The following is a 27,376-nucleotide window of genomic DNA, read 5'->3' on the forward strand; positions in this document are numbered from 1 at the left end:
TCCTACGATAGTATTGCCCCGCAGCTAAATAATGCTCTTTATATTCTATTTATATTTTATTCAAAATATAAATTATGTATTGAGCATATTCGCACTTTACGCAAAATATAGATATCTGAAAGAATTTTTCAAATAACCCTGCCTACATGCATGATAGGTAGGAGCATACCTTCAAAAAAAAGAAAAAACAAAAGAGTGTCTATCATGTACTCTAGCGAGAAGTAACTCGTCATGAGTATTTGCTATCCGTGCTACAGTTCTAAGATTTATAATTGCCTCTCATAATTTGATAGTCCAAACTCCAAACCAAACAGTCAACAATTATCCGTACTCACTCCTGGCAGTGCCCACCCACTGCGCGGGCTCACTTCATGGATGGGGTCCGGAGTGCAAGCGAAGGAGTAAATTAAAATATTGGCTCTTAGGAAGATACGGCTCTAACAAAATAATGATGGTTATCTATCTATTGTTGCAAAGCGGTTGCGGCCAGATGGAGCCAAGATAAAGAGAGTCACGGACTCGGAAACTGAAGGGCGTGCCGACGGTTTAAAATAACGGCCGAAATACCTCAACAGCTGTTACAAATTATAATACACATAACAGCTGTCATTCTTGCCATTTTTGCAGGAAAGCACATCAGCAATTAGTTTGCAGAAAAAAATCAAATTAATTTTTACAGATAATATATATTTTAAATTTATTTTACAATGAATATATATATATATATTTTATATTTCGTACAAATTTTTTTAGATTATTATCTATCTTATATTTACATCCAGTAATAAACTTAAAGTAAATAATTCAATATTTCTTGCAAAATTGATAATTAAGTGATTTTATTGCAAAATTTATATCATCCTGTCATAATAATCATAAGAAAATGATATAGTCATTATTTGACTTCTATTTATAAACAAAACTAATTAATTTTTTTGGGCCGTTTCCTTTGTGCGAAAAAAAAAACGGCCGTTACCTAGCCGAGACTAATGATATCAGAAGTACTTGTTTAACGCACCCCACCTGGAAATCATTGAAAAAAATAAAATAAAAAGCGCGCCCTCTGAGAAAGCCTGTCTGTTCTTTTACTGGAGAGAGAGAGAGGGCCAAACTCTCTGATTGATTAAGAGAGAGAGAGGGAGAGATTTCTTCTTCTCCCTGCCCCAAATCTTTCTCAGAGATCTCTCTGCCCACCTCTCTTTCCTCGCATTCTTTTCTTCTTTTCTCTTTTATGTTGCTGCTAGATTAATAATTGGAGTTGGGAGAAGAGGGTTGGTGGTGGTGCTCGCTGGTGCTGGAATGGCGGCTCTGCATGGGGGTGGAGGTCGGATTCTGAGACGCTGAGTTGGATTTCTTCCCAAGCGGGTAAGTGGTTCCTTTGTCCTCATTTGATGGCTCTCTCTTTTTCAGATTTTCGTTTTCTTTTTGGATTTTTTTCGTTTATTTGTTTTGCTTCTTTTTGGCCCGCCCGGAATGTTCTAAATGTGGGAATAAATTTATTGACAGGTATAGGGTTCAAATCGAGCTTAACTTTTTGGTTATATTTTTGTTTTTTTGTTTGTCATCTTGATTTGTCGACATTCCTCGAATTATTGTGGGGAAATAGCAGAAAGTGAGATCTTTCTCTAATTCTACAAAAATGTACATAAATTTCTTCTTCACAGATTTGTTTTTCTTTGATTTGGTTTTTTTTCTTTTGCTTTGTTTTTTTCTAAGAATTGGTCTGCCCTTTTTCTTGAAAATGTACTTCGATTACCCACTTCTGAGATGTGGGTTTTGACTTTTTTAATTGCTCTAGCCTGTGGGCGTTCCAAAACAATGAAAAAAAAACTGCTTTTTGTTTATTTTTACCCCTCTGGATATGCTTCGTTTGTAATATCTTCGGGTGATGACTGGTCGCCAGATACTTTTCATTATGAGTCAAGTTCAACAATTCTCAATTTGGCATTAGTTTGATTAATGTGTGTAATTGCAATCTCATGATGGGTTTATGGATGCATTTAAGACTGAGAAATATGATTGAAGTACCTTCAATTGGTCTAGCATGTTATTTTTCATATTTATTTTGGCACGTTTGATGTTGCCAGCTATTTCAATATCAGGCTTTCATGGATCTCACAATGGTGCTGTTTCTTATGTTTTTTTCTGCTGTTCTGTGGTGGATTTGTTTTGTTTTTAATGCTGTTTATCATCATCATGCTCATTCATCTAAATATTACTCTATGCATTCTAATGGGAAATATTCCCAAAATTTCTTGTTAAAATTATATGTTCACAGATAAAAGATGGTTTAGTTGAGAAATTGTGAGCTCGCTCACTTGTTCTTTTTGGAAATTAAGGATCTGATGCGATATCATATCTTCTTTCACTCCTAAATTTCTTGTCTGTCTTCCTCTGCTGTCCCTCAAAGTGATTTTGTTAGCTTAGTTGTGTATGCTGAAAGGGTGTTGCACATTGATTATTTTTGTTCTTCACTTCAAGGACCATGAAGTTCGGCTCAAAGAAGGGGTGGAAAACCCTTATGCCTCTTCGCCTGCATAGGAAATCTGCTACCCGTTTCTGTATGTTTCCCAAGGTCCGCTCTGCCAGCCAAACACCAGGAAATGCACCGGTTTATCTGAATGTCTATGATTTGACGCCCATGAATGGCTATGTTTATTGGGCAGGCCTTGGGATTTATCACACTGGCGTTGAAGGTATAATTGGCTTAACCTTTTATGTCAAAGATTTATGCGTAGTATAAATATATAAATTGCTTTCTCTTTGAGTGAGTTGTTTGGTGAAGATTTTCAAATGAGACAAAAGCTTTATGACTTTGTTCAACCATATTGTACATTACGTGCGTCTGCTTAAAATGTTTTGTCAGCCTACTGTATATAAACCTTGAATCTAAATTATGACAGATGCTTAGCAGCAATACTTTTATTCTGATTAAGTGTTTAAGCTTTTTAATTGATGCCATTAACTTTCTTCATGTAAGCTAACATAATTTTGTGCAGCCACAAGTTAGATTTATCAGACTCTTCTAACTTCTAAGACTATTTTTTTCCTTTGATCAGTAGGAAATCTATTCTTGGTTACAGGAAAGCCATGGTGAGCACAGAAAAAAAATATTAACTATGGAAAATGGGCAAAGAAAATTAGTGATTAGTTATTCAAACAAGTAAGTCATGGAAAATTATAAAATAAAGGTGTTTATATGTGTATCATAATTGATAAGTCCATTAGATATAACAACCTAGTCCTTGACATAAAACTGCAGCTATGTTGTCACCTTGCAAAACGTGCCATTAGTACCAAGAAATTCTTAATGCTAGAAATCTGTTTATTAACCAGATGTATTTATATTATAATATTATCATGTGAAAATTTTTGTTTGCCATTACATGGTTATGCATGGCTGTGGACTTTGTTGAAATGTCATGTACATCAAAGGAACTTTGATCTATATTTCATGATTCAGGGATTATGGATGACACTTCTTAGTCATATTCATGAATTATGTTATGATACTTCAAGACTATTCGTTGAGACAAACATCAAACACTTTTTTTATTCATCACTTACGTATAGCAATGGATGAGAGAATAATATTGGACGCCCCATAAGAAATCTTTCAATCATCAACAGAAATTCATTCACTAAGCTAAGGAATATCATTGTATTTGGAGGAAGGGAAACAACCCATCAGCAAAAACATAGTGCTTGATGGATAATGACCTGTAGTTGATAACAAGGATTTGAAAGACTGTAGTTTGTATCTCAGATACAAAAAGATAAGTAACAATATGATCCAAGGTCTGTGGAACCGTTTTGAACCGTCCGGTTCGGGGTGTCTTGGGCCATATCAGCGGCGCACTGGGACGGTTCCGACATTAAAACCGAGACGCCGTTGTCGGAGGGGGAGGAGGAGAAGAAAAAAGAGGAAGAGAGAGAGTGGGGAAGGGAGGGAGAGGGAGGGGAAGGAAGAGAGGCCGGCTGACGGAGGCCGGGGAGGCTCCGTGCGGAGGAGGCGGAGGTTGGGGAGATGCAGAGGCGGGGGGACTTCAACTTAAAAAATGCAAAAATAAAAAAGGCCTCCTTCGGGCCTCTATTTCGAAAAAAACAGGGGACTAGAGGCGGAGCCCCGCCTCTGCATCTCCTCGGCTCCAGCCGGCCTCTCTCTTCCTTCCTCTTCCTCTCCCTCCCTTTCCCGCTCTCTCTCTTTTTCTTTCTCATTCTCCCTCTCCCTCGTCTCTTCTACTGTGTCGGTACGGGGCCGATCCGGTATGGCGTAGGCCCGTACCGATTTGTCCTGCCCGGTGCTTGGTATCAGTTCCGCCGACGTTGATATGATCCATTATCACCAAGCAATTATAAAAGTGGGAGCATGGTATGCTGAATTAGCCTGTAAAAATGGTTCCGGCCCTTTTCACGCAGCGTACTAGGGTGAACCGGACCGGTACCGCATTGTATCGGTGCCAATTGGACCGGTTCGCACCGGTACGCGCGTGGCAGCGCGCAAGCACGTGGGGAAGAAGAGGAAGAAAAGGAAAGAAGAGGAAGAAGAGAAAGATGAGAAGAAGGGAGGCTGGGCCTCGGGCCTACCCCCTCCCGAGCACCCCGACGAGGATCACCCCCCTCCCAAGAGCTCTGTTCGCTCTTCCTTGCTCGTGGAAGAAGGGGGAAGGAGAGGAGAAGATAGGAGAGAGGAGAAGAAAGGAGAAGCTTCGAGAAGAAGAAGGAAGAAGAGAAGAAAAAGAAAAGAAAAAGGAAGGCGGCAGCGTGCGGAAAAACTCGCCCGCGCATGGCGAAACGTGCAGGGAAGCGCGCATGCGTGTGAGGCATCGTGCAGGGAAGCGCGCATGCGTGTGCTGGGCAGCGCGCCCCGCGCTTTGGGCAGCACACCCCTCACTTTGGGCAGTGTGTGAGGGGAAACGTGCGGCGAAGCACTCCCGTGCATGCGGCCTCGCCCGTGGAAGCACGTGGAAGTACGTCCTGCACGGAATAGCTCCCTGCTGGCGCTGGGAACTGCACGGGCGCGCGCTTCTGTGGCAGACTGGATCGGTACCAGTTTGGTACGGCTCGAACCGGTACTGACTTAGTCCAGATCGCCACCGGTACACCGATCGAAACTGGTTTGCCATACCTTGAGTGGGAGCATGTGCTAGCAAGGCACACTGTTCTTATGTATGGTAATTTGTAAGAATCTTGTTGCTTGTCATTTTCTCGCAAAAGATGATAAGTTTGGAGAGGTCAATGCTAAATTTTAGTTAAGGTGTAGAGGAACAAAGAGCTTCCTTCTGGGGTCTTGACTTGAGAAGCTGCATAATCTTGTGTAGCTTATCTAGTATTAGTAAACCCAGCAAGTTCTGAAATTTTGTTAACTTATTTAACTCTCATTTTTTTTATCCTGAGCTGGTAGACCGATATCCCTTGCTGAAATCTCTTGAAGACCAGTCATAAACAAAACATGATTTATCTTGCACAATCCTGAATGGCTTGGGACACATTGACATGACTGAGAAAACTTACATTTACATTGGTTGGGGTTTCTTGTTGTATGAAGGACTGTAGAGTTAATCGATAAAAGTAAATCACTGTTTGTACAATACTGAAAATTATTTGTCTATATTATTTGGTTGGATAGGTAAGTCATTTTAACCTGGGTTAGGCTTCATTGAATGCTAACATTCTTAGGTCCATTTATTCATAAATGGTTGTGAGCATGCTTCTGTCTCATCATAGATGATCCATATTTTTGCCTCAAGTTAGAATTTGAGTGTAAATTTGAACCACCCACAGAAATCATGTGGACATGTCAAGTATTATCAACTTGAGGGTTTGTGCTGGTATTTGGGGCCATCAATACATTTCAGCTCATATTGAGGGCCATGGGTCCCATGAATAGGAAACAAATGTCCCTTGACTCCTAATGATGAATTTTGGTTCCTGTAAGGCTCATAATAGCCTACCAATTATCACACAGCCCTAACAACTTGTGAGCCATATGAAGCCCATATATATAAATTAAAAGCTTTAAGGACTTTTTTTATTAAATTTTGTGTCAAATAAAGCCCAGAACAATGAATAGTAATGCTTGTAGGGCCTTCTCAGCCAACTATACTCCCCACAACCTACAATAGAGCTCAGAAACCTTTAGAAACCCTTGCACCTTATAGTCCCAATAATGTAACAACTCTGGCTCATTGCAAAACTTTGTGTCATGCCTCGAACCCGCCACCTGGGTTGGCCTCGTGATACGGCTGCCTACTTCCTAAGGTAGAGCCCTAGAGAATATGCCAGGCCTGAAAAACTTATCACATCCGCAATATCCATGAACAAAAATGATCTCGTTTCATAACAAGTAACAAACTTGTACAAAATTATCAGTTTCATTCATCCAATCGGAAACAAGGATGCTCTATCTATTCATCCCTTCTACAGATGATCTCAACCATAGCCAAGTACTACACAACCTACAACTTCGAAAAAAATTTCATATAAGAAAATGAGCTTTTCCAGCCCAGTTAGAATCGCAAATCGCTACACCATAAGTAATAGAAAAATAATCAAATGAACTATACCCGATAAAATATATACCATATCAATACTCGGAAAGCTCATACAAATAACATGCACAAAAGCCCTCATTATCATCTTATCAAAGAAGCATATATATACATACATACATACATACATACATACATATATATAAAATTTAACCAATTATTCAAATAACAGTTTTTTGTGTCATGTCATCTATTTCTTATTAACTTGATTTTCAGATTTTATAGCAATATTTTTCGGGCTTTGGACTAACCAAGATCATGACCTAGTCCAAGACTAACAAAATTTTACGCATAAGCCCGTGGAGGCTATCCCACGCATAAGCTCATGGTGGCTATCCCATGTATAAGCTCATGGACGCTATCCCACGCATAAGTCCATGGAGGCTATCCCACACATAAGCCCATAGAGGCTATCCCATGCGTAAGTCCATGGAGGCTATCTCACGAATAAGCCCGTCAGGGCCATGCATGTGTACCGGGAGGCCAACTCAGCTGCTGACTGGGTGGTCTCCTACGCGGCGCATCACTCGAATTTTTTTTTTTTTTGGGTGAACCAGGTAGATTTTCCTTCTTGCTTAGTTTGCTTCTGTCTTCTGATTTTCTTGGCTATACTCATATACGTTTGGTGTGAGGAGCCGGTGTACCAAAAAAAAAAAAAGTGACACGAGCTTGTTTATTTTTCATGCTTCATCCAAGTTATGAAAGTATTATATTTGTGCAAAATATAAACCATTTATTTTCATAATGTAGATTTTCAATGCATAACCTTAAAAATAAACTTTTCAAGAAAATACAATTAGTGTAGTTTCTCAACACAATTTTTAAGCACTAGCACTAGCACATAATGCCTTGTTTTCAATGTAATGTATCCGTCAAACCTTCGAACACCATTTTCAACCTGCTGGTAGTGTAGAGGTAACTTACAAAATTAGTGGACCACTTATGTAGATCCTTCCGAACAAGTTGCAAAGTGTACACTCTATCATAACCCTGGAAACATGACACAATATTCATTTAGAGTCATGGGGCAACTCAAAAGCTTGAACTTAGGTCTAAAACCTAAATTTCCCCTACTAAAGAATGCATTAACCTTTCTTTCATGTCTAAACCATAATTCCTATATAATTTAGAAGCTTACTACAACCTAGGGATCAAATTCACAAGAGCAATCACCAAATGGCGGCCTAGGTGATGGAAAATGGTAGCCTAGGCTGAAATCTAAATCTTGCTAAAACTCCTATTAGACTAAAAAATGCTGAACTGGCCCATACTGGCTGGTTCAACCCATATCAAACCGGTCCGGTCTCTGACCGGGTCGGTTTGGGCACAAAAAACGGTTCCGATACAAGGGCGAACCGGACACTTGGTACTAGTTTAGCTATCTTTGCATTAGACACAAGGGAAACCCCTAAATATATTTGAGTAGTAAAACAATTTCAATTATGATATTTCTGAAGTAATAACTGCAACAGATATGAAATTGAAACGTCTTGGATCTATCCCTAAAGAATTTCTAACATACTTATGCCCTATGCCACGTGCATACGAGATTTCTCTATTTAAGCATACGAAATCCTAAAAGTGCAGAGTTAGGTATTAAACATGGTCACCTGATGATTCAAGCCTTTTATCCTAAGCCCTTGCCTCCAATCCATAAGAACAAGAGAATAGAGATCAGATAAACAAGGCGAAAGGAAAGAGAGAGAGCATAGTGGAGAACTTACCTTAGAGAAGATGCAACAAAGGGGAAGAGATTAGTGAGAACAGAGCAGCATGAGAGGGGGAGAGAGTGAGAGAGAGAAAAAATGAGAGAGAGAGAGAGTGAGGTCATGTGTAGGAGTGAGAGAGGCAAGAGAGGGGTGGCATGCAGAAGGAAGTGAGAGGGTGAGAAAACATGATGGAAAGAGATGCTAGAGGAGATGGGAATGAGAAGAGAGAGGCGTGTGTCCTTGGGATTGGTGGAGTCCAAGGTTAAGGTCTTGGTGAGATACAGAGAGAGAGAAAGGCGCTAAAGGGATAGGGGTATAGAGTAAGAGGAAGAGAGAAGAGGGTGTGTAGTTATTACATGAGGAAGGAGAGGAGGAGGTGGCACCGAGGTTACATGGGGTGAGAAAGGCGAAGGGGCGCAGAGGTTACATGAGGGCCACCGCCGGGGGTGGGTTGGGGGGGGGGGGTGGGTGGGTCTCGACTTCGGGTTGGACTTGGCACCTTTTTAAGTTTAGGGTATTGCAGTCATATGAGACATCTATTCAAAGTACCAAAACAAGATATTATAGAGGTTAGAAGATGGAAGCTTGAATGAATTACTATTTGCAACTAATTGGGGATTCTAGGTCTGTATAGCTTTTAGGAGCTCTACAGCCATTCTCTCCCATCAGTTGAAGTGCATGGGCCAGCCAACTAGCAAGGTGATGATCCAATAAGTTATTTAATTATTACGTTGTTTTCATAATTGATAGTTATTCTGTTGTTTTTACAATTGACCCAATATCATTGTATCTATAAAATTTTGGAGTCCTGTTTATGTAGAGGATAATTTTGAATTTGAAATATTATCAGGATTTCTTTTAAGATGGTCTTTGAAGCTGACTGAATTTTTTTTAGTAGTTGTGAGTTGACAAGGAGTTCTCTTTAAGTTGTCAAGTTCAATTTATTTTCTTTAATGTAAAGTTCTATGAGGAATTCTTGCAAGAGTTTGGTGTTAATTGGGATTTATATTGTACCAAGTGCTAAGGTTAGTTTTGGTAAACCTTTAGAGCATGGTATGCTGAACCGGCCCGTACCGGCCGGTTCAGCATGTATCAGACAGGTCCGGTTCTAGCGTGAAAAACTGTTCGGGCCAAGAGAGGCCGGAACCGATCGGTACGGTCGCATACCGGTGCGAACCATTCGCACCGGTACGAATCCGATACCGTATTGTACCGATGCAAACCCGACCGGTTCGCACTGTTACGCGCGCTGGAAAGTTTATTACCTTTTTTGTATAAAAAACGGATCACACAACTGAAATTATTATAAGCAAGTAAAAAAAGACAGAAGCTTTAAGTTTTTAGAGTGGACTTCTTCCCAATTCTTATAGTAATTTTTCATTTATATGAAAGTTCATATTGGCAGATGATTCAGCCTTCAACAGATTGTAAAGTACGGACTGCATGCAAGTGCCTGTGTGACATTTCTGAATACATAGATTTAGACATATTTCTTTTTTCACTATATCAAAAGAGAAAATAGCACCTGCAACAAAAGCAACACGAATACCCAAGGAAATAATCGCAAATGGGAAGTAACCATTATATAAAAGAATTCTAAAACTGAAAAAAAATAGCAGATAAACTCTGTCCTTGATTTCCGAACAAGGATGGCCTACTGCCTCACTAGTGAAGGGCAAGACAGATGCACAGCAAGCAAACATGTGATCCATTCCATCATATGCTTCAGATATGTTGAATACATCTAGGGTCTGTTTGTTTCAATGTCAGCAGGAATTAATAGATATAGGTTTCTTGGAAATAGTCCAAAATGCTTAGCCCTTGGATTCTTATTGTAATAGAAGTTGGTTTCAAGCAAACATGTGATTTTTAGCAGACGAAGCAAAAAATATATATGGGACAAATTAAATGCTAATCTCTTGGAATCTTGTCTTGATATTAAAATAAATCATGAATGCAGAAATGTTGTAAATTCTTTCAACATTTTACATACAAAAGATGGATGTATTTCATGACTTTGATCTTCTGTTATGATTGCACTTTAATACTAATTGGATTAAATAACGAAAATCATGATAATCTGAAAAAAGGTGGTTGCGTATATTACTTAAAATTCATTAATGTAATATATTCATATCTTAGAAATTTGTGCCTAACAATATGATTAACTTCATTTTTATCAGGCAATGAATATTCTACTTTTTTAATGCTTTATCTTCATGCTTGCAGTTCATGGTGTGGAATATGCATTTGGGGCACATGACTATCCAACAAGTGGGGTCTTTGAGGTTGAGCCTCGGCAATGTCCAGGCTTCAGGTTTAGAAAATCGATATTCATGGGTACAACCTGCTTAGACCCAATGCAGGTTAGAGAGTTTATGGAGCTTCATTCTGTAAACTACAATGGAAATACATATCATTTGATTGTGAAGAACTGCAACCATTTTTGCAAGGATATTTGTTATAAGCTGACTGGCAACAGAATTCCAAAATGGGTGAACAGACTTGCCAGGATAGGTATGATTCTATTTATTTACATCATGCACTATATAGTTTAGGATAATTATGAATATGTTCTGATAAATCATGAGCTACATTTAGTATTAGTAGTTCTACATGTCAGATATGCCTCTTGTCTATCTGGAATTATTGTTGGTTGCTTCATGACTATCTAGTGATGCCACTCTCTCGAAGAACAGAGCTACCTTATGGATATATTTGTACAGCCCTTATCAATGCATTTGTCTTGTACACTCAATTCCTGTTAATGGAATGTTGTTGCAGGGCTTATTGTTCATTGTTTAACCTACAGCTTGCTATGACTGTTCACTGTTAATGGTGTTTTTCTTTCTTTTTTTTTCTGTAGGGGGTGGTGGGGTGCAACGATATTGGTTCTCCCTCATCATTCAGTATTACTGAACTTTTAAAACACATACAAAGTCTTTTCTCAAGAACCTTACTAATATAACAGCCAACTGCCTTCCTTCCTTCAGGAGATCAAGCACTCATCCAAGTTCTTAATCTTCTCATATAAAAGATCTGTGGATGATTAGTCACCTTATCTTTTAATTCTTCTTCACTTGTTTGGCTGAGAAGGGAAGATTTTGATAAATGTTTATTGTCCAAGTTCATTAGAGAAGATACTGAGGTCCTTGTTTCAGTTTTGCCCAAACAGCTTCGCTGTTTTGTGGAGTCTTTGTTTAGGACTTATGACTTGCTTATCTACTTAGTACTAAGTAACTCATAAGAACCCCATGCAGCTGACTTACTAGATATAGTTGTTAATTTTTCATAAAACAAAATGGCTATCCATCTGTAAATCTGCTGTTCACCTTACCACGGCCAACCAACCTTCTAGGTGCAACAGTTATTGCATGTTTATACTGTTAAAATGGCTTCCAGAAATTACCAAAATATAAAGCTATTTTTTGTGCAGAATATATGTTTGGGCTGGATTTCAGTTCTTATCAGCTAGGCTAAAACTGAAGGTCTTTGAAGATCAGCTTGTGAATGATAGCATTATATATCTAACTTCTCTAGATAACACAAAACATTTTCAAGCTTTTGAGATCATATTTTGCTGGTACTTTGAAGATGGCAAATATTTTCATATGGTGGGAAGGGAGATCTGGTTTTTAAGTCTAAATGTCCAGCATTTTCAACCTTACATAAGTTGTAGCTGATATTGGTACATAGCTTCAAAGGCTCAACCTCATGGCCGAACCATTTAGTCTTGCTTGGAGGCTGGCTCTTCTAGTCAATTCGACAAGACTCAATCCTTCCGTGTCTTGTTTTCTTCTCAATGATATAGTCCGGTCGCCTTTTCTAACCTCGATCTATTTTGCTTTCGGGCCTTCGCGAACCACTTGTCCCACTTCTGCAATTGGACTCCATGGTTGGGCTACTCCTTTCCATCCTTGTTTACAACGACAATAGCAACTCTCTCACCTTCTCGATCTTGGTTGATCGATTGGTGGAACCAAGGGACGAGAGCTTGGCCTCTCATGAGGGGTATCGGCTTCTCGTATTATCATCCTAAAATTATTGCAAGCGTTAGCAAGTTGCTTTGCTTGGGCAATAGTTGCAATGTCTATGTTTTCTTGTATTCTAGAAGCAGTGATTATAAATTTCTTTCTGTTATTTACAAATTGATACTTTCTCTGCTGCTTGTAGAATATAGCATCTCGATCTTAAGGGTATGGGTTCCCAAGGATGATATGGCAAATATCCAGAGGAACTACTTCACATGTTAGTATGTCAATGTATTTTTAGTTATTGCGAATTTGAAGGTACGCTGCTTAGCAATCTTCAACTCGATGCCTATTTGAATCCAACCAAGAGGATAGGGATATGGATAAGGCTTGGTCTGTAATTCTAGCTTCTGAACCAAACTTCCGGAGATGAGGTTCTTTTGGCTTTTAGGATCTACAGTCGCCTTGATTCTTTGCTTCACTTGAATCTTCAAGTGGAAGAGTACATCTCAAGCCTCCAAGTCTGCCTCAGTTGCTATCTCGGTTTTCTCGCCATTAAGCTCAGTTTTGAATATGCTTGCTCAAACTTGAGCAACTTAACCTCAGTTATATTAAGGACTGCTTTCCCTTTTTTCTTAGGATCCTCATCCTTCGTTTTTTTCCTTGGCTGCAACTCAAGCGGAGCTTCCAACACTTCTTGGTGTGTCCAACAATCCTATAATGGTTGCAATAATTTTTCCAAGTTGTATTGACTCGCTTCTTGGTTTGCTCCCTTTCTTGACCTAATTTTCTGCAAATTTTCTTGAACTTCTCGCCTTTCTTGCCTTTCCTAGGCTGATTCTTCGCGATCCCCATGGTCTTTATGCTAGCTTCATTGATGTCTTCAACTTTGAAGAGTTTTAGCTCCTTTCAGATACTCTCGTGGAGACCTTCAACATACTTCATGAGGACCATATGATCATTGATGGAGATTCAAGTAAGATGGCTTGCTTGGAAATTGATGGCGTTGCCCTAGATAGGTTGACCATATTTTTGTCATAGGTTCTGCTACTTGATCACTAATCCTTCTTGTGGCTAATTGGGTAGAATTATTTCTTGATTAGGCCCTTGAATTTGCTCCACATCAAATTAGAGATGTTTTTGTTATATAAATTTCATAAGGTAAGAACATGGATGGAAAGATTGACACCGGTGAAAGTTACCTTTTGGACACTTCCATATTCATAAATGTGAAGTGGGTCCCAATTATCTATCCTCTCTGCATTGACATTCCCATCGTATATAAGAATCTAGACTCGAGCTTCAACTTTGAAAAGCTAAAGAGGGGGATTCTGAGTGCCAATAGGTTGCTCATCCTCCTTATCAGATGGTCGATCCTTGTCTCTAGATGCGAAAGATAGTTTTGCTGCAGGAGTTTTTAGTGTTTGTGTTGAAGTTATCGTCAATTGAGATATGATCTCGATAAGTTGGGCAATCTTCTTCAATTATATGAGACATTCCTTCATCTTGTCATCTATCGGGGTAGAACTAGCAATCAAATTTGTTTGTCCTTCGATGTATTTCAAGTACTGATAGCTCTTCTCCTGTTTACTTATATTGCTCGCATGTATGGACTATAAATTATGGCCCTCCACAGATGTAGAGGACCGAGTTCTAATACCAACTTGGTCCAATTAGAGAGAAGGAAGAATGTCCTTAACTAGAACCACTCAAAAAGATTTAGGAAAAGGTAGAACGATGGAGAAAGTAGGGTCTAGGTTCTTTTTTTATTTATTGATGAATCAAAATTAAGGTACATATAGTGTCCGCCGAGCCGACCAAACTGGTGTACCGGTGGGCTCTGGTACCGATTCGGTACCGATTGGAACCGGTGCCGAACTGGAACCCAAAAAAAAAAACGGCAACGCGCGTGCATGCCCACATTTTAGCCATTGTGGCATTAAATGCCCCACACGGCCTCGCGTGGGTTCGCGCTCGCGTGCGGTGCCGCATGGGCTCGCTGCTTTGTGCGAGTCCCCGCACGCGGGTGAGCGATTCTTGTGCGTGGAATCGCGTGGGATTGAGATTCGGAATCGCGTGCGGGCCAGTGATTCCCCACTCGCAAGCACGCGGGCGTGCTGCCCTGCGTGCAGAAAGATTTTTTTTTTCTTTTTATTCCTTCCCTTCTTCCTCTTCTTTCTTCCCCTCTCTCCTCCTCTCTTTTTCTCTATTTCCCCCTTCTCCTGCGAGCAAGGAAGGAATCGTTGGGAGGGCCGCGCGCGCGTCGGGGTGCTCGGGAGGGGGTCGGCCTGAGGTACGTCGAACCACCTTCTTCTTCTCTTCTTCTCCTCTTTCTCTTCTTCCTCCTCTTCCTCTTCTTTCTTCCTCTTTCTTCCTCTTCTCCTCTCTCTTCTTTCTTCTTCTCCGCTCGGTTCCGGCCCTGAACCATTTTATGTAGCTGTACCGTACAGGTGGGGGTCGGTACCGGTACGGTATATGCTGAACCGATCGGTACGGACCGGTTCAGCAAACCTTGGGTACATAGCTTCTATCTATGTTAGTGAAGTCTGCCCTTGCACTATTTAAATCAAATTCCTCTTCTAATTCGAACAGAACTATGTTTCCTAAAATAGATATGACTAGTGGACTACGAGAAAGCTAAAATCCTACAAGAAGTAGATCTTGACTTCTACATCAACTCTGCTTTTAGTCGCTCTACCTTATTCTTTCTGGCTTAGAAGATACATATGATCAAAATCTTTTCTGAAAAGAATTTTTGATTTGATAGGCCCATTTTGGGGCCTAAACGATATAACTTGGGCTTGATTGCTAGCTACATTGTACCCTTTACATGGTGGCGCCACGCCATTAAGCTCGAAATGTTACGCAATTTGAAAAAAAAAAAATCATTTCAATTGAGTGTCATGTAACCAAGTTATAGCTTCCGAAAGTTTAGCTCGCAATTCAGTTTTCCAATGTAGTGGATCCATCCAGTACTATTCAGTAGTGGCCAAAGTGGACTATATTGAGTTTGGTGATCCTCCTAAATCACAGAGGCTGATAAAAAAATTTATCTATTTTATCGTTATTCATCCCAATTTTACCATTGATATGAATATAGTGATCTGTTCTAAAATGCTTCTAGGAACCTCCATGGAAGTTGTGTTATGAGGTTCGTCAAAAGTAGTCTAGGCATCTGTTTCATGTTGAAGAGAAATTGTCACCATAAAATTGTGAGATGTTTTGATGCAGGCTAGGTTAGTTCGCCCACAAATAGACATATACGGAACCCTTGTCACTTCTAGAAATATCAAACAAGATCACATACTGAAGTAGAATAGAGGACTATGTTCAAGCTGAAGTGGCTGAGACATTCATACATTACTAGGGCTTTTATAGGGAGGAAAGAATAAAAATGTTTTCGATTATCAAGTAGCAATTATTATATCAAGTAATTCTTTGATAATTGGATGGACATGGAAGTTGATTGTCATTTAATTCACAATGTTATATTACATAAGAAGAGTATATCAACTCAACTCAACTAAGTCTTAATCCTAAACTAATTAGGGTTGACTATGTCAGTCCATCCATTCCGTTCAGTTTAAGGCCATAATTTCTGAAATATATTGAGATATCATGTCCTTTCTTACTACTTTACCGCATAGAATTTTCAGTCTTCCTTTACCCCTCTTCATTCCTTCGACATTTATTAAATCACTTCTTCATACTGATGCATCGATTCCTCAGCCTACATTCTATATGCCTAGACTATATAAGTCGTCATTCTCTCGATTAGTCTTAAACTTGTGCTTTCTTATTTTTTAATATTTTCATTTCCTTCAACTTACTAGGTATCTATGATTACATAATATCCTAGGTGCACTTTTTCATTTGATCCATCTAGTTTTAATCCTATAGATAACATCGACTTCCATTTTCTTTTTGTATGAATGATCGATTCTAAATATAAAAAACAATCACTCTTAGAAATTTCATAGTCCTCATTTTTCACTCTACCTTCATATCTATTTTTGCACTTGCTAAAACTTCATTCATGTATACCATCTTAGTTGTATTTAACCTAAAATTTTGGATTCTAATGCATTTCTTTATAATTCTAAGTTACAATTAACCTTGACTTTAATTTCATTCTCTAAGACTTTATCATCTATAAATAGCATGCACTAAGGAATACCGTTTTGAATACACTTAGCAAGCTCATCTATAACTAGCACAAAAAGGTAAGGATTTAGAGCAAATCCTTGATGCAATCTATTGTGATTGGAAATTCATTAGTATTATGATCAATAGTTCTCACACTAATAGTGACACAGGACTGAGGAGGAAGGAGAGGGAAAAAGAGGAAGATGAAGAGGAGGGAAGGTAACAAAAGGAGGAGAAGAAGAGAGGGAGAGGAAGAATTAGAGAGAGAGAGAGAGGCAACTCAATATTCTCAAATCTCAATAATGCAGAACTAGGGTTCTTAATTACATATCAGTGGGTATTTATGGACCTAAAATCCTAATAAGAGGCCGAATAGAAATCCTAATATATATAGAAATAAAAAGTACTGAATTCCTCACAAAACTCTAATCCTAATAAAAATAGAATTCCTAATAAAAATAAAGTTTTCTAATTTCTATATTTGCACCTAACAGTAGTGCACTTAGATCTCTTATCGAACGTTTTTTTGTCATACTCCCTCGGTGGGAAAGAACTCGACTTTGGCGAATTTGACTGCAAGTACTACTTGAAAGGCTCTAAATCTAAGGCGCGAAATTCATCCTCTGTAATTCAAGAAGCATCAAATGAAGGACATCTTTCCATTGAACAAGCTAACAATAGAAGCCACCATCAGAAGAAGTAACAATCTCATCATCCAAGGCCGCTTTAGTCTCATCTCTTTGTTGAGGAAAATATGACATCTTAGGAATTGGAGTAGTACCTGTAGGTTCACTAGATGACAGGAAGCTCAAAGGCGCTTCTATAAGGTAATAAATCCTCTACAATGAAAATAGGACTAATATTCATATGATCAGCAAATCAAGCAGATATGCATTATTTCCAAGTTTTCTAATAATGGGGAATGGATCAATCACTCAAGCATATAGTTTCTTGAAGGAATTTTTATGCAATCGTTATGGACGAATGCAAACTGTGACATTACCCCCGCCTTAAACTCCTTAGCCTTATGATGTACATCAGTAGCAAGTTTATAATATGCATTACTCATTGCAATTTTGACCTAATCTTTGTATACAAATCGTGCATGTGTTGGGCAAATGTCTTGCAAGTTTAGAAACATGGTATTGGGTGGCAAAGGACAAGATCAACAGGACTACAGGGTTGATATCCATGGACACTCAAATAGGCTCTTACCCATAGACCTATGAACAGAGTTATTATAAGCGAACTCAACAGTAGGCAAAACACACCTCACAACATCATAATAGTGGTCAATTACCTCTAAATTATCCTTAAACTCTTTCTTATCTCTAAAATATTCTACAGGATCCACTACTTTGTCCTTAATCTTTTGCGAATCCTTAGACTCTTGCTCAAAGGTTAAAGCTCACTGAGAACAATGTGCAATTATGTGACCCCTATATGACAGTGATGACACTGCACCGAAGTATCACTAAAATGAGGATCATGGTCTGTTGAACCGGCCCGTACCGTCCGATTCAGCATGTATCGTACCGGTACCAACCCCCACCGGTACAGTACAGCCACATAAAACGGTTCAGGGCCGGAACCGAGTAGGGAAGAAGAAAGAAGAGAAAGAGGGGAAGAGGAAGAAATAAGAGGACGAAGAAGAGAAAGAGAAGAAGAAGAAGACGGTTCGATGTACCTCGGGCCGACCCCCTCCCGAGCACCCCGACGCGCGCGCGGCCCTCCCAACGGTTCCTTCCTTGCTCGCGGGAGAAGGGGGGAAAGAGAGAAGAGAGGAGAGAGGGGAAGAAAGAAGAGGAAAGGGTTCGGAAAGGAGGAATATGGGAAGGAAATAAAAAAGAAAAGAAAAAAAATATTTCCGCACGCGCGGCCGCACGCCCGCGAGCAGGGAATCGCTCGTCCCGCGCGCGATTCCACGCGCAGGAATCTCGATCCCGTGCGGTTCCCCGCGCTCGCACGGTTTCCCCGCGCCCGTGCAAGGGGACTCGTGCGGGGTAGCGAGCCCACGCGGCACCCCTTTTTTTGGTTCCGATTCAGCACCGGTTCCAACCAATACTGAACTGGTACCGAACCAGTATCGGAGCCCACCGGTCAGCTCGGCGGATACTGATGAGGATCAATGACAGAACCATTAGGATGAGTAATAGACCGAGGTTTTCTATTCCTAGCAGTACTATCTGTATAAGCTGTTTGGGAGACAGGTCTAGACTAGGTAGCAGTTCTCAACTGGAAAATAGGATTAGACTAATGAGAGTCATTCACCTGAGAAGAGAACCTACAGTAAGGAGTCTTAAAATATCTCTCTATTGCGACAGCTTTTTGAAATGCCTACTCCGAAGAACCATGTGCATACAACTCTACTTCTTTTTTTATATCTCCCCTAAGCCCTACTTGTATGGAATGGATCTTCCTATATCTTAGTCCTAAGCATAAGCAAATCAATCTCTTCACATACTTGGACACAGTTGAGGTTTGCGTGTGGTTCAAAAATTGATCAAACAACTGATTCCTATAGTAAGAAGGTAGGTACTTCTCCATTAACTTTTGTCACATGACTGCCCATTGGGTGATGAGCGATTCACCTAGATGTTGAAGATTTTGCTGGACACCTTGCCAATATTTCCTTGTAGTTCCTGCTAACTTTATCATAGCAAAATGAACTCACTCTATCAGTCATATTATACCAATTAAAGTAATTCTCAAGCTCATTCAACCAATCTAAGATGATGTCAGGGTCTAATTTACCATCATAAGATTACACATCTACCTTAACCAACCTGACATTAGTGTCATCTTGATCATATCTATGAGGTGGAGGAGAATGCCTGTTGATCCTATAAGGATATCTATCATGCTGATCAACTAGCCTATGACGAACTTCACTTGGATGACCATGAGTTGGTTGCCTATGATCTTGTCTTAGCTGATGCCTAGGAATCTGTTGTTCCTCTATAAACTCATCCTCATGTACACCCTAGACTCCATATTGTAACAAGGATCCCTAGGTAAAACTCGAGCATGTCTTGGAGCATATATGGCTTGAGCTGCCTGTTGACTCAATTGCTCATATTGTTGACTTATAAATGCTTGAGGGTCAAATGGTGGTGTAGAAGAGGAGGGAACGGGATTTGTAGTAGTTTGGTAGATTGTGGATAGGTGGTCATTCTGTTTGTTCCTGGTCATAGTTCGATGCACTCAAGTATATAGGGCAATGAAAGTATACAAAGACTAAAAATTCTAATAAGTAATTAGGATTCCTAAACTACTACAATGCACACACGTAAATCTAATAAGCCTAATACAGATGATATGCCAAAGTTCAGAACTAGGATGGATGCAACAAGAAGAAAGGCTAGATGCAAGAATATAGTTTTTTTTATGGAAGAAAGGGATAAAATCAAACATGGATTACGACAATTTACTAGTTATCTAATTATATAAATATCAATCAAGCTTTCAAGGGGAAAGATGTTATGTCGCTAAGAGTACTTTAAACCACTACACCTTCTGGTGAAGAAGACTCATTGTAGAGTCAGGATTCCAATTCCTAATGAGAAGGTGAAGAGTTGACAATCCTGGGACTTTAGCAAAAACATACATCAAAAACGGAATCAACATGTCGAAATTAGCCAGGACAGGTTCTTGATGCTAGTGTGGCAGGTGATGTGGCGAAACCGCTGATGTGACGCTGATGCGGCTGATGACATCAATAGGCTACATGGCTATGATGATGTATCAAGTTTGGTTGATTGGGTGCTGACGTATATTGTTGATTGGTTGATGATGTGGTAGAAGCGATGATGCGGCAAAAGTGATGTGGCAAAAATAAATCGAGTTGGTGGGTCGGATGTAAATCATACTTGGATCCGCCTGGAGCTATTAAACAGGTCGGATCTTGATTTAGATCCAGATCCGCCTGGGCTTTCTTCCTCGCGAGGGCTTCAAGCCCGCAACCCTAATCGTGGGGCGGCACTGGAATCTGACCTTTCGACGAGGGAGGTGAGAGGCGAGAAAATGGGTGAAGGCCGATGGCGACTTGGCCGCGGCGGTGGTTGAATCTGACCTTCCACGAGGGAGGTCGAGAGGTGACAAAACGGGCGAAGGCCGATGGCGACTTAGCCACGGCGGTGCGATGGAGTCGAGGAGGTGGGTGGATCGCGTTGGAGATGCCATGAACGAGGTTGACTTGTGGCAGGAAGCCTCCTTACAAATGATCTCATCCGCTGAAGCGACGGAGAAGGAGATCCAACGCCAAGGCAAAGGAGTTGGAGGCAGCAATAGCGAGTGCAGGTGGATGATGGCAGACTTGAGAAATATGGAGGAGCAAAGGGGTGGGTTCCGAAAATCCGGGTATGAGGGAGCCAATGATGAGAACTTCCACCGAAGGGCGGAGTCAAGCCTGGGGAATAGGAGCGGCTGAAGGATGGAGATTGGTGCTTCGGATGGGCGCGGTGGTTGCAAATGGATGAACAAGGATTTGGGCAATTTCTTTTTTTCTTTTCTTGGTGATGGTGTGGTGAACAAGCACGAATCTTGAGGTGATGCTGATGGAGCAGCAATGATGCTATGACAACGTTGGTGGATCGAGGGTATAATACCAAACTAACGCAAGACAGAGGAAAAAGAAGAGGGAAGGAAATAGTGGAAGAAGGAGAAGAAGAGAGGGGAAGGAGAGGAAGAATCAGAGGAAGAGGCAACTCAATATTTTCAAATCTCAATAATGCAGAACTTGGATTCTCAATTACACATCAGTGGGTAATTATAGATCCAAAATATTAACAAAAGTCTGAATAGAAATCCTAATAAGTATAGAAATAAAAAATATTGAAGTCCTTACAAAACTCTAGTCCTAATAAAAATAGAATTCCTCATAAAAATAAAATTCTCTAATTTCGATATTAGCACCTAACAGTAGTGTGCTTAGATCTCTTATCGGATGTCCTCCGTCAAATAGCTGTTCTATTATACGTCTTTAATCATATTAATATATCTAACAAAATCTTCTTTCTTTTTCTAACACCCACCATATGCAAAATTTGAAAATAAATCAAAAAATTATCTTTGCCAAGGTACCTGATTGATTGGTTTGCATATCAGTGTTACCAAGCTAGTCATGGATACATTCCTGCTCCATTCTTGGAAGCAGCATTGAAGGCTTACTATTTTGATCATGTGTTATTGATTTAGATTAATACATGCACAAACACTGAACTTTACCCTTATATAGACTGTGATCCATTCTTTGTATAAAGTAACATTTGCTAAAGCTTGGCTGCATCTACTAAGGATATTCTTTCAATAACTACTAAGGTATTTTGTAATTAGATATAAAGAGGAGAATTTGCCCAATGAATCCAGCTGACATCTGCAAATTTTCCTCCTCTCTTCTCCTGTATCCTTCACTGAAATCTTTTAATCATAATACCCTTTCGGCTTCCTCTGATAGGTTAAGGACAAATATCTATGGTCTTCAAGACTCTATTCACAGGTTAAACATTGGAACATGCATTTGGATCTAGCTTTGTTTGTGGCCTAAAGATTCTGGATCTGAAAATCTCTCAAAAGTTGGATTCTTTCTGACATCATCCACTGCATAAGAATCTTCTTGTATGACTTGCAAAATGAAGTATCTGGGAAAGCATTCTCAGCAACTTCAAGTCATTGATCAAGATATGATTTCTTGGATATCCTTAAAATTCAGACACGTTATGTAGATATTTGACATATTTCCTTGGTCATTTTTGGAGAACTTACAACGTGTTGCTTTAATTGTTTAATCAAGGAAGAATACCTATTGCACTGGTAGTGTGTGAGCTGGACAGACCAATCAATGTAACACATCTTGTTCTAGATATAATCATAATCCAAAGATTAGATATGGGTCAACAGGCTTCTTAGAGATGATTGAAATGATGGAGATAGGATGTGTGCTTAATCTGATGCAATCTCTTTGTCAAGTCTCCAGAATTTGCCAAAAATTTCCACCTGGATTTGTGGGTTTCATAATGCCCTTTGGTTCTAAATAGACTTTCAGTTATCATATTGGATAAGGAGCTTTGCTATAGCTTCAAAGACGTGGTGATTACACATTACCCTAGTCATCTTTTCACTTTGTCTAAGTAGCTTTTCTCAATAACAGGATTCATGGTTGTAAAGCATATGAATAACAATTGGCTGCATCTTGGTCAGACTAATCTAGGAACTTTAATCATGTAATTTCTGCCTATAAGTTGATAAATAATCAAAGTGTGCAACCACAGCTTTTCTTGCATAGTCTTAGTTTTCTACTGCTTGTGATCCGTGACCACTAAGGAGCATATCAATCATGTCTCCACAATGTTTTTATTAGCATTTCTATTGATCTTGGTCCCTTTCATTCATTTATAAACTTCCTTAACATATCAATATAGTTATGATTTTTTTTTCTGCAGGAGCCCTCTGCAACTGCTTATTGCCTGAGACCCTTAAGATTTCTGCTGTTCATCATGACCCAGATTCCCAAGCTGAGGATGGCGAGAAAAGGAGGTTGAGAAGTGCCTTCAGTTGCCTATCTTCAATCTCTATGCGTCAGAGGCAGTTGTCAGCATCCTCTCTTTTCTTGCCCTCTCCCCTAAAAGGGTGCCTTCCACCATGGGAGTTAAAAAGGTCTGGTGCCATCCTGTTGAAGGAGAGGTAACAGATGTTATGTGTTGTTGATTACATTCCAAAAGAACCAGCTGATTTATCAGAGATCTTTTTCCACCAGGAAAGCATTTGATCAGTTTTTGAGCTCTGGTATGAAATGATGGCAATGTAAAACAAGATACAAGCTTTTCAGGAAAAATTGCCACAGGGAAAAGCATGGCAAAATGTTGTTTGATGCTAAGTGAAGGGAAAGTGTATAAGTCTTTGTATGGTTTTGTTTAGGCTGGCATACTAAGTGGTGACTGTCTTATGTGGCTCTGTATCTGTCTGATGATTTTAAACTCTAGCAATGCTGTCATTTTGTCATGGCAGTGATGGTATCCCATGTCGAAATGACTGCTGTTCTCATTTCCTTGAAATACTAATGCTTGATGAGCTTTCTTGTGTTGTACTTCTGTAGCTCTGTGTTCTATTTATCTATTTGGCTCTTTGAGAACCTCTATGTAGGTGCATAACTTTTTTTTGGGATTCTGTTGTTTGATGACTTTGTCATGTAACTTGAATCACAATCCATGCATTCTTGCTGACAGTGAACACATTCATGTCATGATTAAGGTTTGTCGTATCGGTCAGTACTATAACGTACTAGAGGTATGATACCCATGCGAGTACCAAACCAGTATATAGTTTTGAACTAAATTGATGTTTGATATATCTCGCTGTTTTGTATTGTACTGCATACCGATATGGTAATAGGATGGTATTGTTACGGGATCTCCGGTATCAGGACGGTAAACTTTGCTTGAGATTTTAACTTGGTTTTATCTCTAGGGAGTAAGTTAGAGATTTCTCGTTTGAGCTTATTATATTGGGCAGAGCTCGATCAGGGTGAGCCACATGAGAGGTGGTATGAATGGGCAGAGAGTTTTCCCTAGAAGCAGAAAGAGGCATGGGTCTCAATCCTTCCAGAAGAATAGTTTAAAAATAAAACAAGGCAGTTGCACTTGGTTGTGGAGTTAGTGTACTCCCAAGCATTGCCATATATTGTTAGTGGTTCCTTTTTTAGGTGGCCTTTCAGGTGCTGCATGCCAAATTGTGTTTATGCATTGTGCATGCACTTGACTTGTGACTTGTGAGAGAGAAAATGGGGGCAAAGAAAGCACAGTGATGTGAGCTGTCTTGCCCAAAGAGGGGGTTGGATATGGTGAATTTAGTAGTCCCTGATGCCTTCTGAAGGGGTTTTGAATAAGTGTGGGCTTTAAAATCCCTTGTTCCTTCAAAGGGAAGAAAGGAAGTGAGCCTACACTGTCCACAATACGGGGCAGATCTTGGGGCCCTTCATTCATAAGTCTGCACTTGAGGAAAAAGGAACGGGGGAAGTGGTATTTTGTGGGGTAGGAGAACAGGAAAGAAAAACACTTGGGAGGATGGCCAGGAAAAAAACAAAAAGAGTTATGATGACACATGTCACATCCTTCATGGACACCGTGACTTGTGGGTTGTTATTTGCTGGAAGAAAAGGACATCCATCAGCAAACTTTTGATTTTACCTTTGTCTCTTTCAATCTCTTCCCTTAGAAATTCATGGCATTTCATAGTGATTTGAAGCAACTTCTTGGTCTCTCAACAGGTCAAATCAGGGCATCATCAAACTAAGATTGAAAGAAGGAGATGGATATATTAAAACTTAAAGATACCCATGTTAGCAACATGGTAAATGGCTAATTGGGATACTGCAGTTTGGACTGAAAGTTAGAGCATTGCCGGGAGAATATGGTTTAAAAGAACTTTGTTAATATGAGCTGCCAGCTTGACTTTAAAAAAAAGAAAGAATAACTACAAAAATGTAGAACGCAGTGCTTTCTTTTTTTTATTTCTCATTGGAAGCAAAACGTTTACCAGAAAAGTAACCTACTTGTTCTTAAGGATTTAAAACATGGTCAGTGGAGGGTACCCAGAGCTTTGTTCTTATAAGCTGCCAGCTTTGAATTTACAAAAATAAAAAGAAGAGATATACAACTATACTTCTTTTTCTCATAAAACCTTGGAAGCTACTGCAGCTAGAATTACATTAAGAGCAAACAATTACAACAAATTAGAACCTACTTCAAGTGTACTTACAAGTTCAATGACTAGAGAAGGATTCTATCAGTCAAAATACTTCAAATAGCGAAAATGACATAATTTACACGGATTAATCACGAAATTATGACAGTACTGATACTTGTTTCTTACATTCCAAAGAGATTACCCCACTCCATCATGTAGTTACTAAAATTATACTCTGGTATGTACATGAGGTCAGCTTCTCCATCCACCCCAAATTCTCCAACTAGAGGATGGTAAGTAACTGTTGAGAAGGACGAGGTAGGGCTGCCCTCACCCTCGCCGCCGCCGCCGTTGTAGCCAGAAGCTCCATTCACTGCTTGGGAGAGCTTCCTCATGGACACTTCGGCCTCTGCAAGTTTCTCCTTTAGTTTCAGAAGCTGCATGCCAAACAAAATACTTGGTTATCTTCTCCGATGAGCCTCAATAACTATGGAGCATCTTTATATGATGCAGTTCTTGAATACTAAACCACATCTATAGTAACTTGGAAGAGAGAAGCAGACCTCATTCTCAAGGTGGCATTTCTCGACGACGACGGTGTCGTGGGCCGACTTGAGCTTGAGATACTCCTCCTCCAGATGCTTGTTCTTGTACCTCGCCCTTCGGTTCTGAAACCAAACCGCAACCTGCTTCGGGTCTAGGCCGAGCTCGCCGGCGAGGTGCACCTTCCTCCCTGACTCCAATTTTTTCTCCTTCACGAAGCTCATCTCCAAGAATTTGACTTGCTGATCACTGAGCCTCCTCTTCTTTGCCTCTCCCCCTGCACCATCCACCTTTGCCTTCCTCCTCTTCCGACGTGTCCTTGTCTCCCCTGCACATAGCAAGAAATAAAATGTTTAGCTCAAGAAAAGCCAGCCCAAGCTCGAAACACTAAATATTCTTACATCTTGACACTAAAAGCTAATGAACTAACACTAAACTCTGATGGACCTTCTCCTGCACTCAAAGCTAATACGATTAAAGTAAAGCCTCTATAGTTGTATCACGTGGATCTTCATTTATATCTTCCAAGCATTTAAGCCACAACCTCGCTTGCTCGCTCTCAACATGGAAATCCACCATACATCTTACTGATCCATGAAACGGGAAAGAAGTACTAAAGAAATATAAAAAGGAAGGGAAGGTGGAGGGGAAGGAGTAAGGGCAGCTAGGAGAAGCTGAACAGCAAAAAAAAAAGAACACCGAAATGGATGTTCAGCAGCGCGCACAACAAATTACCCAGCCAGCTCAAAACTCTTAAGTCAGAAATATTAACAGCAATTACCAGAACAACAGGATCTATCTCTACAGGAAAGCAACTCAAAAAAGAAAAAAAAGACAATCCTATAACATCATCAAGGACTCTCTGTTAACAACCAAGACTTCCACTTTCAAAACTGAACAAAACCATGAGCTAAAACTTTTCTTTCACATTTGGTTAGAAAAGTCTACTACACTTGCATCATTTATAATTCCATTTGGAATTAAATTTATCATAGTAAAAAACAAGATGTTTTCGCAATCTTTTCTAAATTTAAAATCGTGTCATTTGACTGCTGATGATGAATAACATATTTTACTCCTTGCATTCAAATGACTCATTGCATGCTCTGAAATGTAAAACTAAAAACAAAGCTCAATAATGGAAATTAAAAATAGACCGACCTTCAATCTTTTGGGAGTGCACACCAAAGCTCATGAGAGAGGAGAGTTCTACTTCCACTTGGCTCGGGACTGCCTTGATCATATTCTCTGCAGGAAAGCTTCAAAACTCCCTTCCGTTCTGCTCGCTTTTGGACTTTAGTAGTCTTCTCTTCAACCCTAGCCAATGGTACTATATACTAACACCTTTAGACCAAGAAAGAAACCTTTCCCTTCCTCTTCTTTGGGTTGCAAGGAGGAGTACTTTGGGGGAGAGTCGAGTCTAGAGAGATCAGAGGGAGGCTCCTTAGGTGTAATAGTGTGGTGAAGGTCTCGAGGCATTATTTATAGGACGCAAGTGGACACCAGTGCCCCTCAAGGGTGGCTAAAACCATGGTGGTGCCATTGCTACAAGGAGAGAGAACATCTCCATTCCTTCAACTCCTCGTTAAAAGTAACAGCAATCCAAATTGACGTCACCCTTGGGGACACGTAGGCTTGTGGGAGAGGGGATATTTTTGGAAGGGTAGGGCATTGTGGGAAAATGAAGCGAGGCTAAGCAACGGCAATCCTGCATGCTAAAGCTGTAAGCCACCATTTTCTTGTTTTCATGGGAGTTAGACAGTGAGAGAGAGAG

General features: G+C 40.0%; 2 protein-coding genes across 6 annotated transcripts; one reads left to right on the top strand and one right to left on the bottom strand.

Moving 5' to 3' along the window:
- Positions 1 to 1,039: 1,039 nt before the first annotated feature.
- On the top strand, positions 1,040 to 23,465 carry LOC103718949 (deSI-like protein At4g17486). Of its 5 annotated transcripts, none has more exons than XM_039121421.1 (6): positions 1,040 to 1,365; positions 2,482 to 2,696; positions 10,490 to 10,626; positions 10,714 to 10,777; positions 22,818 to 23,058; positions 23,132 to 23,465. In XM_039121421.1, the coding sequence occupies exons 2-6, from the start codon at positions 2,486 to 2,488 to the stop codon at positions 23,169 to 23,171; spliced, it is 693 nt and encodes a 230-aa protein (XP_038977349.1). In that variant the 5' UTR covers positions 1,040 to 1,365; positions 2,482 to 2,485; the 3' UTR covers positions 23,172 to 23,465. The 5 variants fall into 5 exon arrangements, with proteins under 5 accessions (XP_038977349.1, XP_038977350.1, XP_038977348.1 ...); XM_039121422.1 differs by having other exon boundaries at positions 22,881 to 23,058; XM_039121420.1 differs by having other exon boundaries at positions 1,042 to 1,365; positions 10,490 to 10,777; positions 22,881 to 23,058.
- A 1,573-nt stretch (positions 23,466 to 25,038) lies between these two features.
- LOC103718959 (homeobox-leucine zipper protein HOX12-like) lies at positions 25,039 to 27,168 on the bottom strand. The gene is made up of 3 exons (XM_039121424.1): positions 26,764 to 27,168; positions 25,623 to 25,930; positions 25,039 to 25,496 (listed from the first exon to the last, which is right to left on the bottom strand). The coding sequence occupies exons 1-3, from the start codon at positions 26,843 to 26,845 to the stop codon at positions 25,242 to 25,244; spliced, it is 645 nt and encodes a 214-aa protein (XP_038977352.1). The 5' UTR covers positions 26,846 to 27,168; the 3' UTR covers positions 25,039 to 25,241.
- Positions 27,169 to 27,376: the final 208 nt, after the last annotated feature.

This window comes from Phoenix dactylifera, unplaced genomic scaffold, assembly GCF_009389715.1.
Source record: "Phoenix dactylifera cultivar Barhee BC4 unplaced genomic scaffold, palm_55x_up_171113_PBpolish2nd_filt_p 001070F, whole genome shotgun sequence".
Taxonomy (NCBI): Eukaryota; Viridiplantae; Streptophyta; class Magnoliopsida; order Arecales; family Arecaceae; genus Phoenix; species Phoenix dactylifera.

Bases quoted from the DNA above. Each gene is read 5' to 3' on its own strand.
- LOC103718949 (XM_039121418.1), top strand. From the start codon at position 2,486: ATGAAGTTCGGCTCAAAGAAGGGGTGGAAAACCCTTATGCCTCTTCGC. The intron at 10,778-22,817 runs GTATGATTCTAT...TTTTTTCTGCAG, and splicing joins GAACAGACTTGCCAGGATAG to GAGCCCTCTGCAACTGCTTA. The intron at 23,059-23,131 runs GTAACAGATGTT...TTTTTCCACCAG, and splicing joins GCCATCCTGTTGAAGGAGAG to GAAAGCATTTGATCAGTTTT.
- LOC103718959 (XM_039121424.1), bottom strand. From the start codon at position 26,845: ATGATCAAGGCAGTCCCGAGCCAAGTGGAAGTAGAACTCTCCTCTCTC. The intron at 25,931-26,763 runs GTCGGTCTATTT...TGCTATGTGCAG, and splicing joins GCACTCCCAAAAGATTGAAG to GGGAGACAAGGACACGTCGG. The intron at 25,497-25,622 runs GTCTGCTTCTCT...TTTGGCATGCAG, and splicing joins AATGCCACCTTGAGAATGAG to CTTCTGAAACTAAAGGAGAA.